This window comes from Trichomycterus rosablanca, chromosome 19 (genome assembly GCF_030014385.1).
Source record: "Trichomycterus rosablanca isolate fTriRos1 chromosome 19, fTriRos1.hap1, whole genome shotgun sequence".
In the NCBI taxonomy this organism is placed as follows: Eukaryota; Metazoa; Chordata; class Actinopteri; order Siluriformes; family Trichomycteridae; genus Trichomycterus; species Trichomycterus rosablanca.
In genome coordinates, this window is record NC_086006.1 from 3,962,323 (window position 1) to 3,978,107 (window position 15,785).

At 43.9% G+C, this 15,785-nt stretch overlaps 1 protein-coding gene across 1 annotated transcript in view; it reads left to right on the plus strand.

The window, feature by feature from the left end:
• The window catches only part of kmt2d (lysine (K)-specific methyltransferase 2D), a 47,719-nt gene that overhangs the window by 14,303 nt on the left and 17,631 nt on the right, over positions 1 to 15,785 (plus strand). The window contains exons 9-34 of the mRNA XM_063015923.1: positions 352 to 533; positions 1,669 to 1,805; positions 1,931 to 2,080; positions 2,795 to 3,525; positions 3,626 to 3,739; positions 4,688 to 4,801; positions 5,039 to 5,143; positions 5,230 to 5,411; positions 6,189 to 6,353; positions 6,469 to 6,578; positions 6,717 to 6,758; positions 7,653 to 7,838; positions 8,109 to 8,288; positions 8,380 to 8,493; positions 8,586 to 8,843; positions 8,938 to 9,021; positions 9,119 to 9,133; positions 9,261 to 9,404; positions 9,497 to 9,566; positions 9,683 to 9,900; positions 9,994 to 10,067; positions 10,158 to 10,208; positions 11,718 to 13,325; positions 13,416 to 13,583; positions 13,671 to 13,798; positions 13,885 to 15,716. Coding sequence (XP_062871993.1) covers positions 352 to 533; positions 1,669 to 1,805; positions 1,931 to 2,080; positions 2,795 to 3,525; positions 3,626 to 3,739; positions 4,688 to 4,801; positions 5,039 to 5,143; positions 5,230 to 5,411; positions 6,189 to 6,353; positions 6,469 to 6,578; positions 6,717 to 6,758; positions 7,653 to 7,838; positions 8,109 to 8,288; positions 8,380 to 8,493; positions 8,586 to 8,843; positions 8,938 to 9,021; positions 9,119 to 9,133; positions 9,261 to 9,404; positions 9,497 to 9,566; positions 9,683 to 9,900; positions 9,994 to 10,067; positions 10,158 to 10,208; positions 11,718 to 13,325; positions 13,416 to 13,583; positions 13,671 to 13,798; positions 13,885 to 15,716 — 7,162 coding nt within the window. The remainder of the gene's footprint in view (positions 1 to 351; positions 534 to 1,668; positions 1,806 to 1,930; positions 2,081 to 2,794; positions 3,526 to 3,625; positions 3,740 to 4,687; positions 4,802 to 5,038; positions 5,144 to 5,229; positions 5,412 to 6,188; positions 6,354 to 6,468; positions 6,579 to 6,716; positions 6,759 to 7,652; positions 7,839 to 8,108; positions 8,289 to 8,379; positions 8,494 to 8,585; positions 8,844 to 8,937; positions 9,022 to 9,118; positions 9,134 to 9,260; positions 9,405 to 9,496; positions 9,567 to 9,682; positions 9,901 to 9,993; positions 10,068 to 10,157; positions 10,209 to 11,717; positions 13,326 to 13,415; positions 13,584 to 13,670; positions 13,799 to 13,884; positions 15,717 to 15,785) is intronic.

A 15,785-nucleotide genomic window follows, 5' to 3' on the forward strand; every position in this document is an offset into this window, starting at 1 on the left:
ATACTGTAGGCCATTCCTCTAATAGATCGTCTGTCTATTGGTTTTAAATGTCCTGTAGTTATTTACTTGGTTAAAATCTAGTGACTGTCGAGGCAGTAGTATATTATATACATTTATCAAACCATTCAGTAATCCCTTATGGATGGGGAGATGGTAATGGCAGCAGTTCATGGATTAATTCTGTTGTAATTGCTTACTTATCAAAACGTTTTTTACCTCATATCCAGCTGTATTTTTGTCACCTGGTTATATTATGTATATGTAAAATATATTAAGTAAGATTTAGCAGCTACTGGTTTGCTTGTCACATTGATCTTACTGAGGTTTGCTTCTCTTCCTTTCCCTTTTCAGCGATGTTGCGTGTGTACTTACTGTGGGGCACGAGGACTTACCCTTCCTGCCACTGAGCAGTGGTTTGAGAGTTATTTGGTGTGTGGCAGCTGTCAGCAACAGCGCATGACAGTCTGTGGTGTGTGCAGTAAGGTCGCCGAGTCATCAGTCCCTCTACAACACCGCTGTAACGTTTGCCATAGGTACGTCTGTACACTTGCTTACCAACCAAAATAGGTAAAGGAAACGGATGATTGTGTTGTTTTGGGTAACCAAATTACTAAAGACTAAATTACTAAATACTTCCTCAAATGGGCCACAAGGAACAGCTCAAAATTATCTACTCAAGTTTTAACACAGCAATTGCTAACAGTAGCTTTGCAAAAAAGTTCATTTCTGGTGTCAAACTCTTTATTAGCACCAAGTCAAATAGCATTATCGGCATAATGCATTGAATTTAAGCACTGGGAATATATTACAGGATAAAATCAAGTGTGGTTAAATGTTTATTTTCCCTAACTGTTTCTCGTAAGAACAAAAAAGGTTTGAAGTATTCGATTTCTCTCAGTCCTATTTTTGACTGTCACATTGCTTGGTATTTTTGTCTTTAAGGTAAGGTAAGGTAAACATCCTGGACACTTTATTTTAACTGCAGCTGGGACATCAGTATTAATGCACCATCTTTTATTAACAAATGACTTCTGGCCACTTTGTCACAGTGCATTACTGCTAGTGTCACGGTTTCTTTTAAAATGAGATTGGGTTACTATAGGGATGTACAGCATATCTTAAATCCTTTAGCATAGTACATTTAATATCAAAATAACAGAGTATATTTTGTAAAAATGTTTAATCTCAGCTGTGCTGTGCTGATCGGGTGTCTACATGGACAAAACCGGAAGATATTTCTGAAGATAGGAAGGCAGCCGAACAGCCTAGATATTGGGAGGTTCACTCGTCAGGGTGCTCTCAGTGCTGGTCCCAAGCCTGGACAAAAATAAAGAGAGTTGTGTCTGGAAGGGCACCCAGCATTAAAACCATATCTGCCATATCAAGTATTTGGACCAGAATGAGCCACTGAGGCAACCCCTAAAGACAGGAATAGCTGAAAGAAAACATGTAAGGCTATTAAAGCAGGGATGTTTACAACTGGAGCTAATTTGCTTTTCAACTGTGAACTGTTGCCGACTGATTCAGTCGAAGTCACATACAATAGTGGGTAAAACTCTGGGTATTAGCACTAGGTAAATAACTGTTGCTCTTCGTACACTGTGTTATTAATTAAGTGGGTGAAATTGATCCTCAGATGGCATTTTGTTTTGTTTTTCCCCTCATTAGATGGGTACACAGTGAGTGTGCATCTGTCTCAGAGGCTCCAGAAGAAAAATGCATTTGCACAATATGCAGAGAAACGCCTGCCATGGTCTCCGAGACAGAAAAATCTTCTACACAGATAGAGGAGAAAATGGAATTGGGTACGATTTGTATTCTGTTTGTCATTTTACTTACTAATAATGTTTTTTGGGTAGTGACGGGAACCTCAGTCTCGTTAGCTGTTGATCTCTGTTTATATAAACGACGTGCATTTGTTTTGATTTAGACACAGAAGCTGAGGTGCATAAAACAGAAAAATCAGACAAAAGCATTAAGGAAGAGGGATCACAGCAAGTGACGTCCAGGGTTCCTGCCGATTCACATCTGGATAGCGGTGACTCTAAAGAGGAGGAGGCCTCTATAGCTGAGGTTACAGGTAATCATATAAATCAAAGCACAGATGAACCATGTTGAATGCTTGGATGGTCCAGGTCACTCAAGGAGGATGGAGGTTCTTGCTCAGTCCGGTTCCTCTCAAGGTTTCTTACTGTAATTTTTAAGGGAGTTTTTTCTTGCCACTGTCACCCTCTGCTTGCTCAACAGGGGTTTCGGTCTGTCGGTCCAGGATTCTTTAAAGTTGCTTTGAGACAATGTCTATTGTAAAAAGCTGTATACAAATAAATTTGACTTGATGGTACAGCGGTAAAACATGCTACTGTTGAGATTCGGGGTTCTGTCTGTTGGGGGTGGTGGACAGATAGCCTAGTCATTGGAAGGTGCACTGGCCAGTGCCAGGCCCAAGCCCAAATAAATAGAACGGCTGCACCTAAATGTTTAAATAATGCACACAGTTTAAATAATCCTAATATTTTGACCACTGCATTGACATTTTTGACATTTAGCAGACACTTTTTATCCAAAGCGACGTATAGTACTGTGACAGTGTACTGTCTAAGCAATTAAGAGGGTTAGGGGCCTTGCTCAAGGGCCCAACAGTGACGACCTGGCAGTGGTGGGGCTTGAACCAGTAACCTTTTGATTACTAGTCCAGAACTTTAACCACTAGGCTACTGCACAGAGTGATCCTGGCGTTTACCACTAATCCACCTCCTGTCTCCATTACTCTAATCACAACTGTCTTTTTTTTTAGGTGATGCTGTTGGAGTCAGAGAAGCTTGCAGTGAGCCTGTTGCTGATGGTGCTGTTAGTACAGAAGGAAAACTTAAGGACACTCAGGTCTCGATGCACAGCCCTGCTACCCCAGTCACAAACTCTACAGTGGAGGATGAACGTAATGTAGCAACAGGGTGTGTTCAGCTTCAAAAGGAAGCCAGCTGCGAGGAGGTAAAGGACCTGTCTAGCAATGTAGATGTTGCAGTACCAGAGCCTCCTCCAGATTCCTCCTCTTCTCAGAGCCTATCCCCTGCTGGGCCGGAACAGGCCGAGCCTGTTGAAATGGACACAGCAGAGGCGGGGTCGGAAGGGCAGAATGAGGAGGTGACAGATAGGACTTCTCCAACCGTTCCTCAGATGGAAATACCCTCAGCATCAGACACAGATGAGCGAGTAGGTCAGTCGGAGGATGATGACGACGAGGAGGACGATCCCGGTGTGGAGGCGTTGTTCGATTCGGCTCACTGTAGACACGATGAGACGTCCAACATGAGCCATGGTGACGAGAGCAGCAGCGGCTTCCTCGGCTCACCTGGAGAGCCCGACTCCCAGATGCTCTCCATGGATCTGGGTGTTGTGCCAGCCTGCAGGCCGCGCTCTGATTCTCTGCTCACGGAGACGGATGATTCTTTACCCTTCGACTCTCTCAAGTGTGATGGAGAGAAGTTAAAGCGGAGAGGATCGCCAGGTCGCTCCAGAGTAAAACAGGTAGGCTGATGTATATAGGTTATTGCTTTTATACTGTGCTTGAAATACGGTACAGTACAGTTTTTTTTCTTACATGCAAATCATTTGATTTATGATCCAGCATGGAAGGGGAGGTGGTTTCCCAGGAAAGCGGCGGCCAAGAGGTGGGGGAACTGGAAGAGGACGAGGAAGATCACACCTTAAAGCTATGGCCTCTTGCATTGATGCGTTCATTGTAAGTCATGTTTATTGGATTTGCTGTGCAAAGAAAGGGCTGAATTATGGATTTATTGCTGATGTTTTTAGGACATATTTACAGTTGTGCACAAAGGAAATGGGGCATTAATGGGCACAAATTTCCACACACGTACTTCAAAGTCTTGTGAGAAGCCTTTTATAAGTCTGTTATAGCTGAAAAGGTGACATAGAGGTCACTCTAATACCACTTGATTTTGCAAATGGAATGTTCAACAAGCTCATGGTCAGGTGTCCAAATACTTTTGGCCATATAGGGTATGTTATGTAGAAGCTTAGATGGCCGTACACATGGGTGCTACAAGCGTGTACTATGGCGTATTTCCCCCGGCTATTAAGAATAACATGCAAGTGGTTTATTTCTGTATAATATCAGTGAGGCAGCTCGGTGGGTAGCGCGGTCACCTCACAGCAAAGGTCCCAGGTTCAGTTCCCAGGTGGAGCAGTCCGGGTCCTTTCTGTGTGGAGTTTGCATGTTTTTCCCGTGTGTGTGTGGGTTTCCTCCGGGAGCTCCAGTTTCCTCCCACAGTCCAAAGACATGCAAGTGAGGTGAACTGGAGACACTAAATTGTCCATGACTGTGTTTGACATTAAAACCCTTGAGCTGATGAATCTTGTAACCAGTAACTACCTGTCCTGTCATGAATGTAACCAAAGTGTGTAAAACATGACGTTAAAGTCATCTGAAGTCACATATATAATCATAACCGGCTTATTTATTATTATACTTTGTCATAACCAATCATTGGTGGCATCATGTGCCTGTACAAGCACTTTAGTTTGTGAAAAACATGAAGTTTTACATTCATATTGGTTTAAAAAAGGTTTAGAACGTGTGTTTTTAGAGGCTGGTTGTACATCTAGAAAGGTAGGGCAGTCTCATACTGATTTGCATGTCACACCTAAACAACTTCTGTAATTACCATAGCAAACCCTGAATGCGGACACTGGACTAAATAAGGAAGACGATGACGAGGAGGACGACACGATGCAGAATACAGTGGTGCTCTTTTCCAACACGGATAAATTTGTCCTGCTGCAGGTAAAAACACGACTAATATTTATTTTACCATAGTCATGTGTTTGACATTAAAGACTTGAACTGATGAATCGTGTGTAACCAGTAACTACCGTTCCTGTCATGAATGTAAGCAGGGTGTAAAACATGATGTTACAATCCTAATAAATACATAAATACCATAGTCAGGACATCTCAAATTTCTCAAAGTTCTAAAAAAAAAAAAAATCTCATATTGTAAGTTTGTTCTCTTCTTTCTAGGACATGTGTGTAGTATGTGGCAGTTTTGGGCGCGGTGCCGAGGGCCAGCTGCTAGCTTGTGCGCAGTGTTCGCAGTGTTACCACCCGTACTGCGTAAACAGCAAGGTATGTTTAGCAGTGTGCTTCTTCTTTAAACATCAGTTTGTTTATGCAAAATGTCATTTTTGCCGATTGCCGAATTCTCCTTCTAGATCACCAAGATGATGCTGAGAAAAGGCTGGCGCTGTCTCGAGTGTATCGTGTGTGAGGTGTGCGGTAAAGCCTCCGATCCTTCCCGGCTGCTGCTGTGTGACGACTGTGATGTCAGCTATCACACCTACTGCTTGGATCCAGCTTTACACACTGTACCCAAGGGAGGCTGGAAGTGCAAATGGTACCTGATGTTTTCTTAGTAACCCTGCAGTTTATGAGTTTGAATATCAGCTTTGCAACTGGCAGGCTGGGCACCTATACGGACAATGATTGGCTTAGGGATTCCTCATGACTGCTGCAATTATGACCTCTGCTGGCTGATTGATGGCACCTGCACTAAGATGGGGGATAATGGGGATCGGTGTGTGACTCTCTGTGTGCGATACTGATCTCCAGATGAACCCGCCACGTGCAGGTAAAAAGAAGCACCTGGCTACTGCGTAGGTTCCTGAGGGGGCGTGTGGTAGTTGCGGCTCTCCTCAGTCAGTAGTGGAGGTCTGCAGCAGTGATCAGGAAATGATCGCTTTTCCCACTGGTCCGAATTGGTCCGGTACCAAATATTCCAGTTCAGATTTGCACAGGTCTGGTACCGATGAGGGACCACGTTTTGAAACTAGCAGCACTGTTTAGTTTCAGACTGATCACTCAGTCTAAAACACACATACAAACAACTTAATTTAAGCTACTTAATTCCTTAACCTGGGGTGGCATGGGAGTGAAGCAAGCATTGTTGATGCACAGCTTTACAGACCCAGGTTTGATCCTTTTCTCTATTTACTGCCTGTATGATGTGTTCTCCATGCATCTATATTACGCCACCACCCCCTCATTTGCCATAAAACATGCCAGTATGTGTTCTGACTACTCTAAATTGCCTTTTATTCGTTCATATTAACACACAACTGATGTCTTAATACACACACACATTATAACAAGACCGCTTTCATATTCCTTCCAGGTGTGTGTGCTGCATGCACTGTGGCTCCAGCTCACCAGGGTTTCACTGCGAGTGGCAGAACAACTACAACCACTGTGGCCCCTGTGCCAGTCTGGTAACGTGCCCCGTGTGCCATGAGAACTTCATGGAGGAAGAGCTGCTCCTGCAATGCCAGCACTGTGACAGGTAGGCTTTTGGACTGTTAAAATGGCTTGTAGTTTTATTCTAAAGATACTCCGGCAGTACAAACCTTGATCTGAATTAAATTAATAGTTGCACTTTGTTGCATTTCAAATCGTAGATGGGTTCATGCTGTATGTGAAAGTTTGTATACTGAGGATGAGGTTGAACAAGCTTCAGATGAGGGCTTCGCATGTACAGCTTGTACTCCATTTGTTCCCAGACCTGTTGGTGAGTGTTTTGGTTTATTAATTGTTTAAAAAAAGAATAATAAATTGATTTGTTTATAAATTATCTGGATTATTACTAAGATACTGTGACAGTACCAGTACTTTTGACATCCGTGTACCTTGTGTTTATCTCCTGCAGTTGAGTCGCCAATGATGTCAGTTTTCAAAATGAAAGAACCTGGTACGTCTTATTTCCTAAATACCTCTCATAGCCCTTTTCGACCATTGTACAACTTGTTCTGTTCCAGTTTGCACCTAATTTTAAACCGTTTTGCATACTTTATCAAAAATAAATAGGTTCAGAACTGGGAATGTTTATTCCAAGCTGGAACCGAAGAATAGTAGGTTTGTCTACATGAACCATGACACCATCTGTGGGTGTGTCAAATTGTAAAGGAAAGAGAATCCCCAGTAGTTGATCCATTCTTGCTTTTTGGATAAAAACAAACATCTGTAACAGGACAAATACTAACATGTAGTCTGTGCTCTCGGCTAGCTTGTTACTACTGTTTATTTCTGATGATGCATCCTTGATTCCAGTAAAAAACTGGTGCATATGCGAGCCGGTTCTCTGAATACTACCATATGCACCATATGTTCTACCATGCCTGATCACAACCAGTGCAAGTCAAGTCAAATTTATTTGTATAGCTTTTTTACAATGAACATTGTCTCAAAGCAACCGGGCATCCTGGACCGACAGACCAAAAACCCCTGTTGAGCAAGCCGAGGGCGACAGTGGCAAGAAATAAAACTTCCTTAAAATGACAGAAAGAAACCTTGAGAGGACCCAGACTCAGAAGGGGCTTCTATCCTCCCTGGGTGGCCTGGAGAATAATTTAAATGAATTAGACCTACACATCATAAATACATACTAAAAATAATTAGCAAAAATAATAAACAAGCAATTTGAGTTTTTTGTTGTTCAGTCCAGTCTGTGATAAAGTCTGTAGTGAGTTCTGGAAGAAGATCCATTTCAAGATCCAGAGTTATTGTGGTTGAAAAGGGCTGTTTGACATTTCGGTAATGAGTATATACTTTTATATAATTCTGTTTCTGATTCTTTCCCATCCAGAGCCGCAGTTCTACCGTCTGGAAGGTGTCTGGCTGACTGAGACGGGAATGTCCTTACTGCGCAGCATTTCCATGTCCCCTCTGCATAAACGCAGACAGCGCCGCTCCAGACTGGGTACCTGCCTCGATGAAGTTCATGATGGTCTGGAGATGAAAGAGGGGGAGGGTGATGGAGACGAGGGAAAAGGTACTTTTCGCTTTACAGTAATAAGAAATCTAGCAATTGCCTTTATTAGTTTCATTGTACATCTGTGGTACATTGGCTATGGCTTAGAAGCCATTATGCTTTAACCTTGTCACAGAGTTGCAACCCTTCCTTTTGGATTTATTACTATCAATGCCATTAATTTTGCATGTCTTGTACTGAGAAAAATGGAAATGGTGCTATGATTTTACACCATGTTTGTAAATAAATTGGAATCCTCAAATATAGGATCTTTCAAATCTGCATCTACAGGCTGTGCTGAGTTAATGGACTGTGAAACAAAACTGGATGCTCCTGGAAGCCCCGATAGAGATGGTGGAGTGGACAAAGATCCGTTAGCAGATGGAGGTCCAGAGGGGTCGGCTGACTGTGACAAAGGGGTTGAGGAAACAGATGATGGGAAAAAAAGAAAGCGAAAACCATACAGACCAGGTCACTGATTACACTCTTGTTTTTATGTTTGCTGTATTTGTCTAACAGCTAAAATGGTTTTATAGGTGCTAATAATCCCTGTGCTTTTTAGGAATCGGAGGGTTTATGGTTCGGCAGAGGAAATGTCACACGCGGATAAGAAAGAGTTTGTCCGGGTCTGGTGATGTGGTTGACGGACAGTCAGCAGAGATGAAACTTGAGGAAGGCAAGTTAAATCATCACGTAAATGTGGAAAAATTTCACTATATCATGATTTATTATTGAATTAAAGCAATAATGGCTCAATGTTTTGTTTAGGCTCTCATCCTGACAACGATCCTGCTGAAGTGAGGGTCACAGAAGGAGACGGGGAACAAGCCAAAAAGCGCAGAGGACGAAAGAAAAGCAAACTGGAAGACATGTTTCCTGCATACCTGCAGGAAGCCTTCTTTGGGAAGACCTTGCTTGACTTCAGTAAAAGGGTTTTTTTAGCCCCTCCAGCTCAGAGACCTTCTCAGGGCATTATGAGACCCCCGTTACCTGCTCCTGGAGCTAAACCTACAGCTCCGGAGTCAGGTATGACCGTTTTATTAAGCGCAGGTCATGATACTATACTTCATATGTTAATACAATGTAATTATTTTAAATTTTCTGTGTCTTTTTGTTCTAGGTGAGGTCGGCAATCAAGCACCAGAAGGATCTGTGCTGCTTAAACAAGAGTCCGATGGCCCAAAGTCTCAAGGCGACAAAAATCGTAAGTAGCAAAACTATAAAATGCTCAGAATTAAGATTTTAGGATTTTGTCTCAACGTTTCTAAATATTTCTTGTTTGTTTTTCTTGTCTGGTTTAGCAATGGCAGGAGCAGGTGAGCAGCCCTTTATTAAACATCAAAATTCAGGTGATGTTCGGTTAAAAAATGCTGAAAAATAAAGGTAGGAACTTTACATTTACATTATAAAATTCTGAAATTTCCCCTTTTCTGTTTTATTTAGGTTTTCCACAGGGAACAGGTAATCAAGACATCGAGCAGTGTTTCCATAAGGTACCTGGACCCTCAGACTTGACAGAAACGAATATAACGCCTTTTCAAGAAGGAGAGCTTAATCGCCCTGGCTTACCCCAAAGAAACCTGGCTGGTACGGAAAAGCAGATTTATTTTTACACCTTCCAGGTTGTAGCTCTGACAAACGTACCCGTCATGGTGTAACTTGTCCATATTTTTCCACAGGTGGTTCTGGATCATCTGCCCCTACAGAGCCGTTTCAAGGACTTTCCCAGTCGCCATTTTTTGACATGCTGTAAGAACAATCTAATCATATTTCTACTCTTATGATTATTTAAGAACATTGTTAGAATATTTGTTGTTTTTTAATTTAGAATGTTTGTTAGTGACCGAATTTTGTGGAATTTTTAGTCCTGAACAGGATGATGAAAGCCCCTGGGCAACACCTTCTACTCCAGCCACTCCCACCACTCCTCCAACTCCAACTGAACCAGATGGCGACGGCCTGACTTACAATCAGAGGAGTTTGCAGCGATGGGAAAAAGACGAGGAACTTAGAAATCTGTCCACCATTTCTCCTGTGCTCTATGCTAATGTCAATTTCCCTAATCTGAAGCAAGATCACCCTGGTTAGAAGAAAAAAACAGACATTATTTTACATGAATGTTATGGGTGTTTCTTTTGGTATTATTAAAAAATTATTAAAAATTGATTTTTGACAGATTGGGCCAGTCGCTGCAAACAGATAATGAAGATTTGGAGGAAAGTATCAGCTTCAGATAAGATTCCCTTTTTGGTAAGAGCTTGACTCTTAGATTGTTACAGTTGTATCACTTATGATGAGACAGAGCATTCAAACTGACCTCTTCTCGTATTTTTTATCCAGCAAAAGGCGAAAGATAACAGAGCAGCTCAGCGAATCAGCAAGGCCCAGAAGGTATTTTTTATTAATTGTGTCCAGCCTTTATGTTTGCTAATTCCTGCTTCACTCTAAAAAATGATTCAGCACATTAGTAAATTAAACGTAATATAACAAGTCAGTTCAACATAAAAAAATAAGTTGGTTACATTTGTTAAAAATTTTAAGTTCGGGCAATTTAAAAAGACATTATTTTAGACAAACTCAAAATTTTAACCTTTTTCAACGCATTATTTTGCTTTAGTACAACATCATACCAATTTTGAGTTGAGCCAACTAAAATATCTGAGTTGCCTGAATGTATTATGTTTAAATACTGGGAAGGGGCGGAGCTTTACCCAGAAGGACTTGCGGCAGTGGTATCCAGACCTACCGTGACCGTGCAGCCCAGCATTGGGAACAGTGTGGCTACGCTGAAAAATGCTTTGATGCATGCTCGATAATCCGGGTACACAAATTCACAAAGTTGAGTCGGTTCATCTGGACACAAGGTTGTTGTAGAATTTGTTGTTCTCTAGAACAAACTTGTGTCCAGATAAACTGATTCAACTTTGTTGACATGCTGAGTAATGGATCAGCATGTGCATTTGTGGTATGAATGTATGTGTATGAATAAGTGTCTGTCCAATGGTTCAGTAAAATAGCTGATTCCTATCGTGTCGACATTACAATAATATTCAGCATATTCATATCAGCGGAACCTAATTTATTTGGGTTTGTGGAACCAAACAATGAAATTAAAATTAAGTAGGTTCAGATTAATTTTGCGTGATGTTTTAAAGATTTTCATGTTGATATTACCTAATTTAGTTAAGTTAGTTTAACAGCGAGAGGCTTGTTGCATTTACTTAAAACATTCTAGTTGAGATTACATAGAAAAATGCATGCAAATTGTTACCATAATTTTTTTTAAGTAGATCCAGTATATTATTTTTTAGAGTGTTGGTGTCATATTCTAAAATACTCTAAACGTGACTCTAAAATGGTAGAAAAAACCTCGGTGTGTTCGTTTTACAACTTGGTTTTGGGCGTGCTCCGGTGGTACAGCTTGTCTAATCGCTAGCACATCCACTGCAAAGATTACATTTCAGCACAACTACCAACCTGTCCGGGCATCCACACAAACACAATTGGCTGTGTTTGAGGGAGAGAAGGTCGGATGGGGTGTATTCTCGCTGTGAATGTGATTTCCGGGTGCCTGCATTAGTGGGTGGCTTCACCTGGATCTCATTGTGTCTCTCCATACATGATATGGCTCTGTGTGGGAAGCCAACACTAGCAGGTGATAAGAAGTGGCAGTAGATTAGACACATGTCAAAGGGGGCGTGTGGTGATCTGGCTCTCCGATTCCTATCAGGGGTTGTACAAGCTGCAGTGGATTTACAATCGGGAATTGGAAATGAGTAAATTGGGAGATAAAGGCGGGTAATTCATAAAAAACTAACCATTTCATAGCCTTTACCTTGAATTAAGTGCTTTGCCAGTTACTGATGACAATATAAATGTTGTTCCTTTTTTACTTTACAGCAAGCAGAAAGTCAGGTGTTAAGACCTGTTAAAACGGAGACAATTCGGATAAAGGCAGAGCGTCCTAGTTTGCACCTTCAAATTCCACTGCCCTCCGGATCGCTGTCCACTCCCTCGCAACCAAGTTCTGCTGAGAGTCCCTTTCCCTTTACCCCAGAAACCGCATCTTCAGTCTTTTCTCCAGATGGACCTCTGAGGGCTTCAGGCTCATCAGATGTTCACACAAACCCTTTCTCCAAGCCTCCATCTCAGTCCCCGCATACTCAATCTCAGCCATCAACTCCTTACTCGCAGCCTTCCTCCAGTCCCCTGCAAGCTTCTTCAGGTTACCCTTTACCTGGCCCACAGGGTACCCCTCAGGGACGGCCAACCAGTCTTGGCTCACTTGATATGCAGCCTGGTACTCCTCGCAGGGCTCAGCAGGTTGACCCATTTTTTAAACCTCAACAGCAGATGTTTCCACTCCAATCCCAACAGTCCTCTCAGGAACCTGTAGGCCTACCCGAGAGTCCTCGACCCAAGACCGGAGACTCTCCTTTGTTTTCCCCGCCCCACACTCCCCATGGAGACGCCTATCGGAGCCACCAAGGAATACTCAGACAAGAGTATGCGTCATCTCCATCTCCCTCTGCGATCGCTTCTTCACCGGGAGCAATGATGCAAAACAGGGCAGAGATGAGCGCCCCTTCTCCACGAGCCTCTACTAGCCGGCAAGACCTAGGAATCAGTTCCCCAGCAGGTATTATGGACTATGGAGAAGGCTTGTTCAAAGCTCCTATGACACCTCGGACACATCAGGGAGATTCCGGAGGCTCATGTACTCCGCATCCCCCTGGTGCGTCCCCCAGTCATCATCCTGATAGCTATCGCCAATCTCCTTCTGCATTCTCTGATTCCTGTGTCCAGTCTCCTCATACACCTCGTCCACAGCCAGGAGACTGTCCGTCTCCTTTGCTTCAGAGACTGCCAGGACCTCAAACAGAATCTTATCCAAAAGTGGCATCTAGCCCTCAGTCACAAGGCAGTTCTCAGTCGCCTTTGACTCCAGGAGCTCTTTCTAATGACGGACTTTCTGTCCAGTCACCAGTGACACCACGCTTTAATTCTCCAGACCCTCACTCTCGACCACCTTCGAGGCCTCAGTCCAGAGATGCTTTTACTTCATTGCCCAAACCTCCTCGCCCATCTTCAGCTGTCTCTGAGACTTCCTTTAGAGGCTCTCCTCATTCTAGCCAGCAGCCTCCATGCTCGCCGTCTGTAGGGGATCCACTCTCGGGAAAACCCTCTGGACCACCTGGTTTTAGTCACAGCCCCAGTGCAGATGCTCTTCAGATCGGTCAGCAGCCAGGAATGGGCCCTAAACAAGTGCTAACCCCTCAGCAAGCTCAGGCTCAACTCCAGCAATCGTTCTTACCACAAACCACTGCTCCCGATGTAAACACAAAAGCACTGCTGGCATCTGGAAATCAAGAAATCAACGCTGTACGTCCCCCAGATACAGTGCACATACCAGTCCTGCCAGGCACTCAAGAGCTGCCAGACCTTTCGTCTGGACAGGACCAGTCTCTCATAGGTCTTAGTCCATCAGAGCTTGAAAAGCACAGACAGGTACAGGTACATCTCATAAAGCAGTGTAATTTTTATGGATTTGTTATTAAGTTTAAGTGCTAACAGTACTGCTTTTTTTTTTTACTTTAGAAACAGAGACTTAGACAATTTTTGATCAGACAGAAAATACAAAGGAATTCACTTCGCCAGGAGAAAGAAGCTAGCACAGCCAGCAATAACGCTTCAAACTGGCAAGAAGGTGAAATGGCAGTTTATCAACAAGACAAAACCCAGCGAGCGCCACCTCCATATCCACAGGTAGGAGATTTAATGAGCTAATTATGTTACTAGATTTCTCTGTTTTTTGTTGTGCCTTATTAACTGTATTTAATTAATGTCAACTAGGACCGAGCCGCTGTTGCTCAGGTTGGCATCCCAGGCAGGATACCTCAGCCTATGGGAGCAGTAGATGAAAAGCTGTGTCGGCCTCCTCCTCCTGGAACACCTGGTATCATGGACCCTAACGTGATAAGGTACAATTAAGTGTGTTTGAGTACCTTCTTCCGTATTGACAGTAGCCATTTAAAGGCATAACAATATATAATTGTTTTCAATCTAGGCAACCTGGGCCTAATATCCCCCAGGGAATGTATCCTCATCAGCCATTTCCGGCTCAGTGGCAAGGTCAGACCGCCAACCCTCAGAGGTACCCGCAACCAGCAGTGATGGAAATTGGACCCAGCCACCACCTTAATCCTGCTATAAACAACCCTCTACGTATGCAAGGGATGCAAACCATGACGAATCCCCTTGCAGTGTCTCAGAGTGCCGGACCAGAGACGGTGCAGCACTGTGTGTCTGGACCACCACCACAGTTCATAGAATTGAAGCATAATGCCCAGAGGTTACCGCTTGTACCACAATTTTTGCAAAGGGCTGCCCAGCCCAGACCTCGTCTATTTATACAACAGCAGCAAGTGAATTCTACTTTCCTTCAGACGTCCTTGCAACCTTGTCTTAATACTCGGGTGGAAAACGGGCAAGTTGCCAGGTTGCCGCAAGCCGGATTGGGCGTTATAATGGCACAGCAAAGCAATATTCCTCCAACTCAGGGCCAGTTGCAGGCTCAGCAAATGCCAGCTGCCCATTTGAATATACCCCACGTTTCCCAGACGAACATACAGCAACAGGCTTCTCGAAATGTGCCTGTAAATGCACAGCAGTCTGCAGAAGGTAACGTCAGCTTACCAGTGCCTGACCTCGACCCTTTTGCTGCCAAAGAATTGAGTGATACAGGGCCTGAAGCTGGAGTAGAGGATGATGACCTTGCACTTGACTTGGATCCTGATAAAGGCGACGATGATCTCGGAAACCTGGACAGCCTCGAAACAAACGATCCCCATCTGGATGATCTTCTCAACAGTGATGAGTTTGACCTGCTTGCATACACTGACCCTGAACTCGATCTGGGTGACCCTAAGGATGTGTTTTCTGATCAGTTGCGTCTGGTTGAAGCGGAAGGTGAAGGTTCAGGTCTGTCTGGCCCTGCAAATGTTAAGGTAGAAAAGAAAGCTACAGTTGGTGTCATTGCTAAACACTCAACCAAAGCGCCCATGCAGCAGCCTATAAAGACTGAGGGCGCAGCATCTAATGTCTCCTCTCCCCTCAAGGCAGAGTTATCAGACACCACTGAACTGTCTGCTGTCAAACTGGAAGAAATGGGTAAGCCTGGCCAACAGCCGTCCGCGCCGACTGTAGTAAAAAGTGAGATGGATAATTCTGTCTCCCTGATTCTCAGCAGAACACCATCCAAGATCTCAACTCCTGAAAATTCTTCTGCATCACTAAGCACAGTACACTGTGGCGTGCCATTTCCTCCTCCCGCTCAAGCGGATCCTCTGCCTTTTTCTCCGGCTACACCACATCCAGACTTACCTGAAGATCCTCTAGGGCTGCCAGACGGTGGGGGTCAGCACTCGCCTGCAGTCGATCTTGACAAAGTGGAAAGCTCACTGGAATCGAGTGAACTGCCTTTATTGATTCAGGATTTACTGGAGCATGAAAATAAAGAGCTTCAAAAACAGCAGCAACAGCAACAATTAAGCGCTCTGCAGGGAGGATTAGGCAGCCACCTTCATAATCTTCAGAATCAACAACAACCTCCTCCTGCGGGACCAGGCCAGGTTTTGCTGCCCCATCATCGCCCCCCTCAGGGTCTCGTGGCTCAGCCTGCAATGGTGAGGCCTCCTCACATGATAACACCGCAGCAGCAGAGGATGCTCGGTGCGGCGATGCCTCCGCCTCACGTGGCCATGGCTCAGCAACAGAACATGGTGCGAGCTGGACAGCCAGGTGGCATTCACCCCGTTTTCGATCCACAGCAGCAAGCGGCGCCGTCTCAACACCTGGCAAAGCAGCAAACTGTCCCTAGCAACTTCTTCCCTGATAAAGGTATGTCAAGTGTGTCGTCTCAGGGTTTATGGTGTGCATTATTCCTTCCCCTGCATCTTCACATCTGTG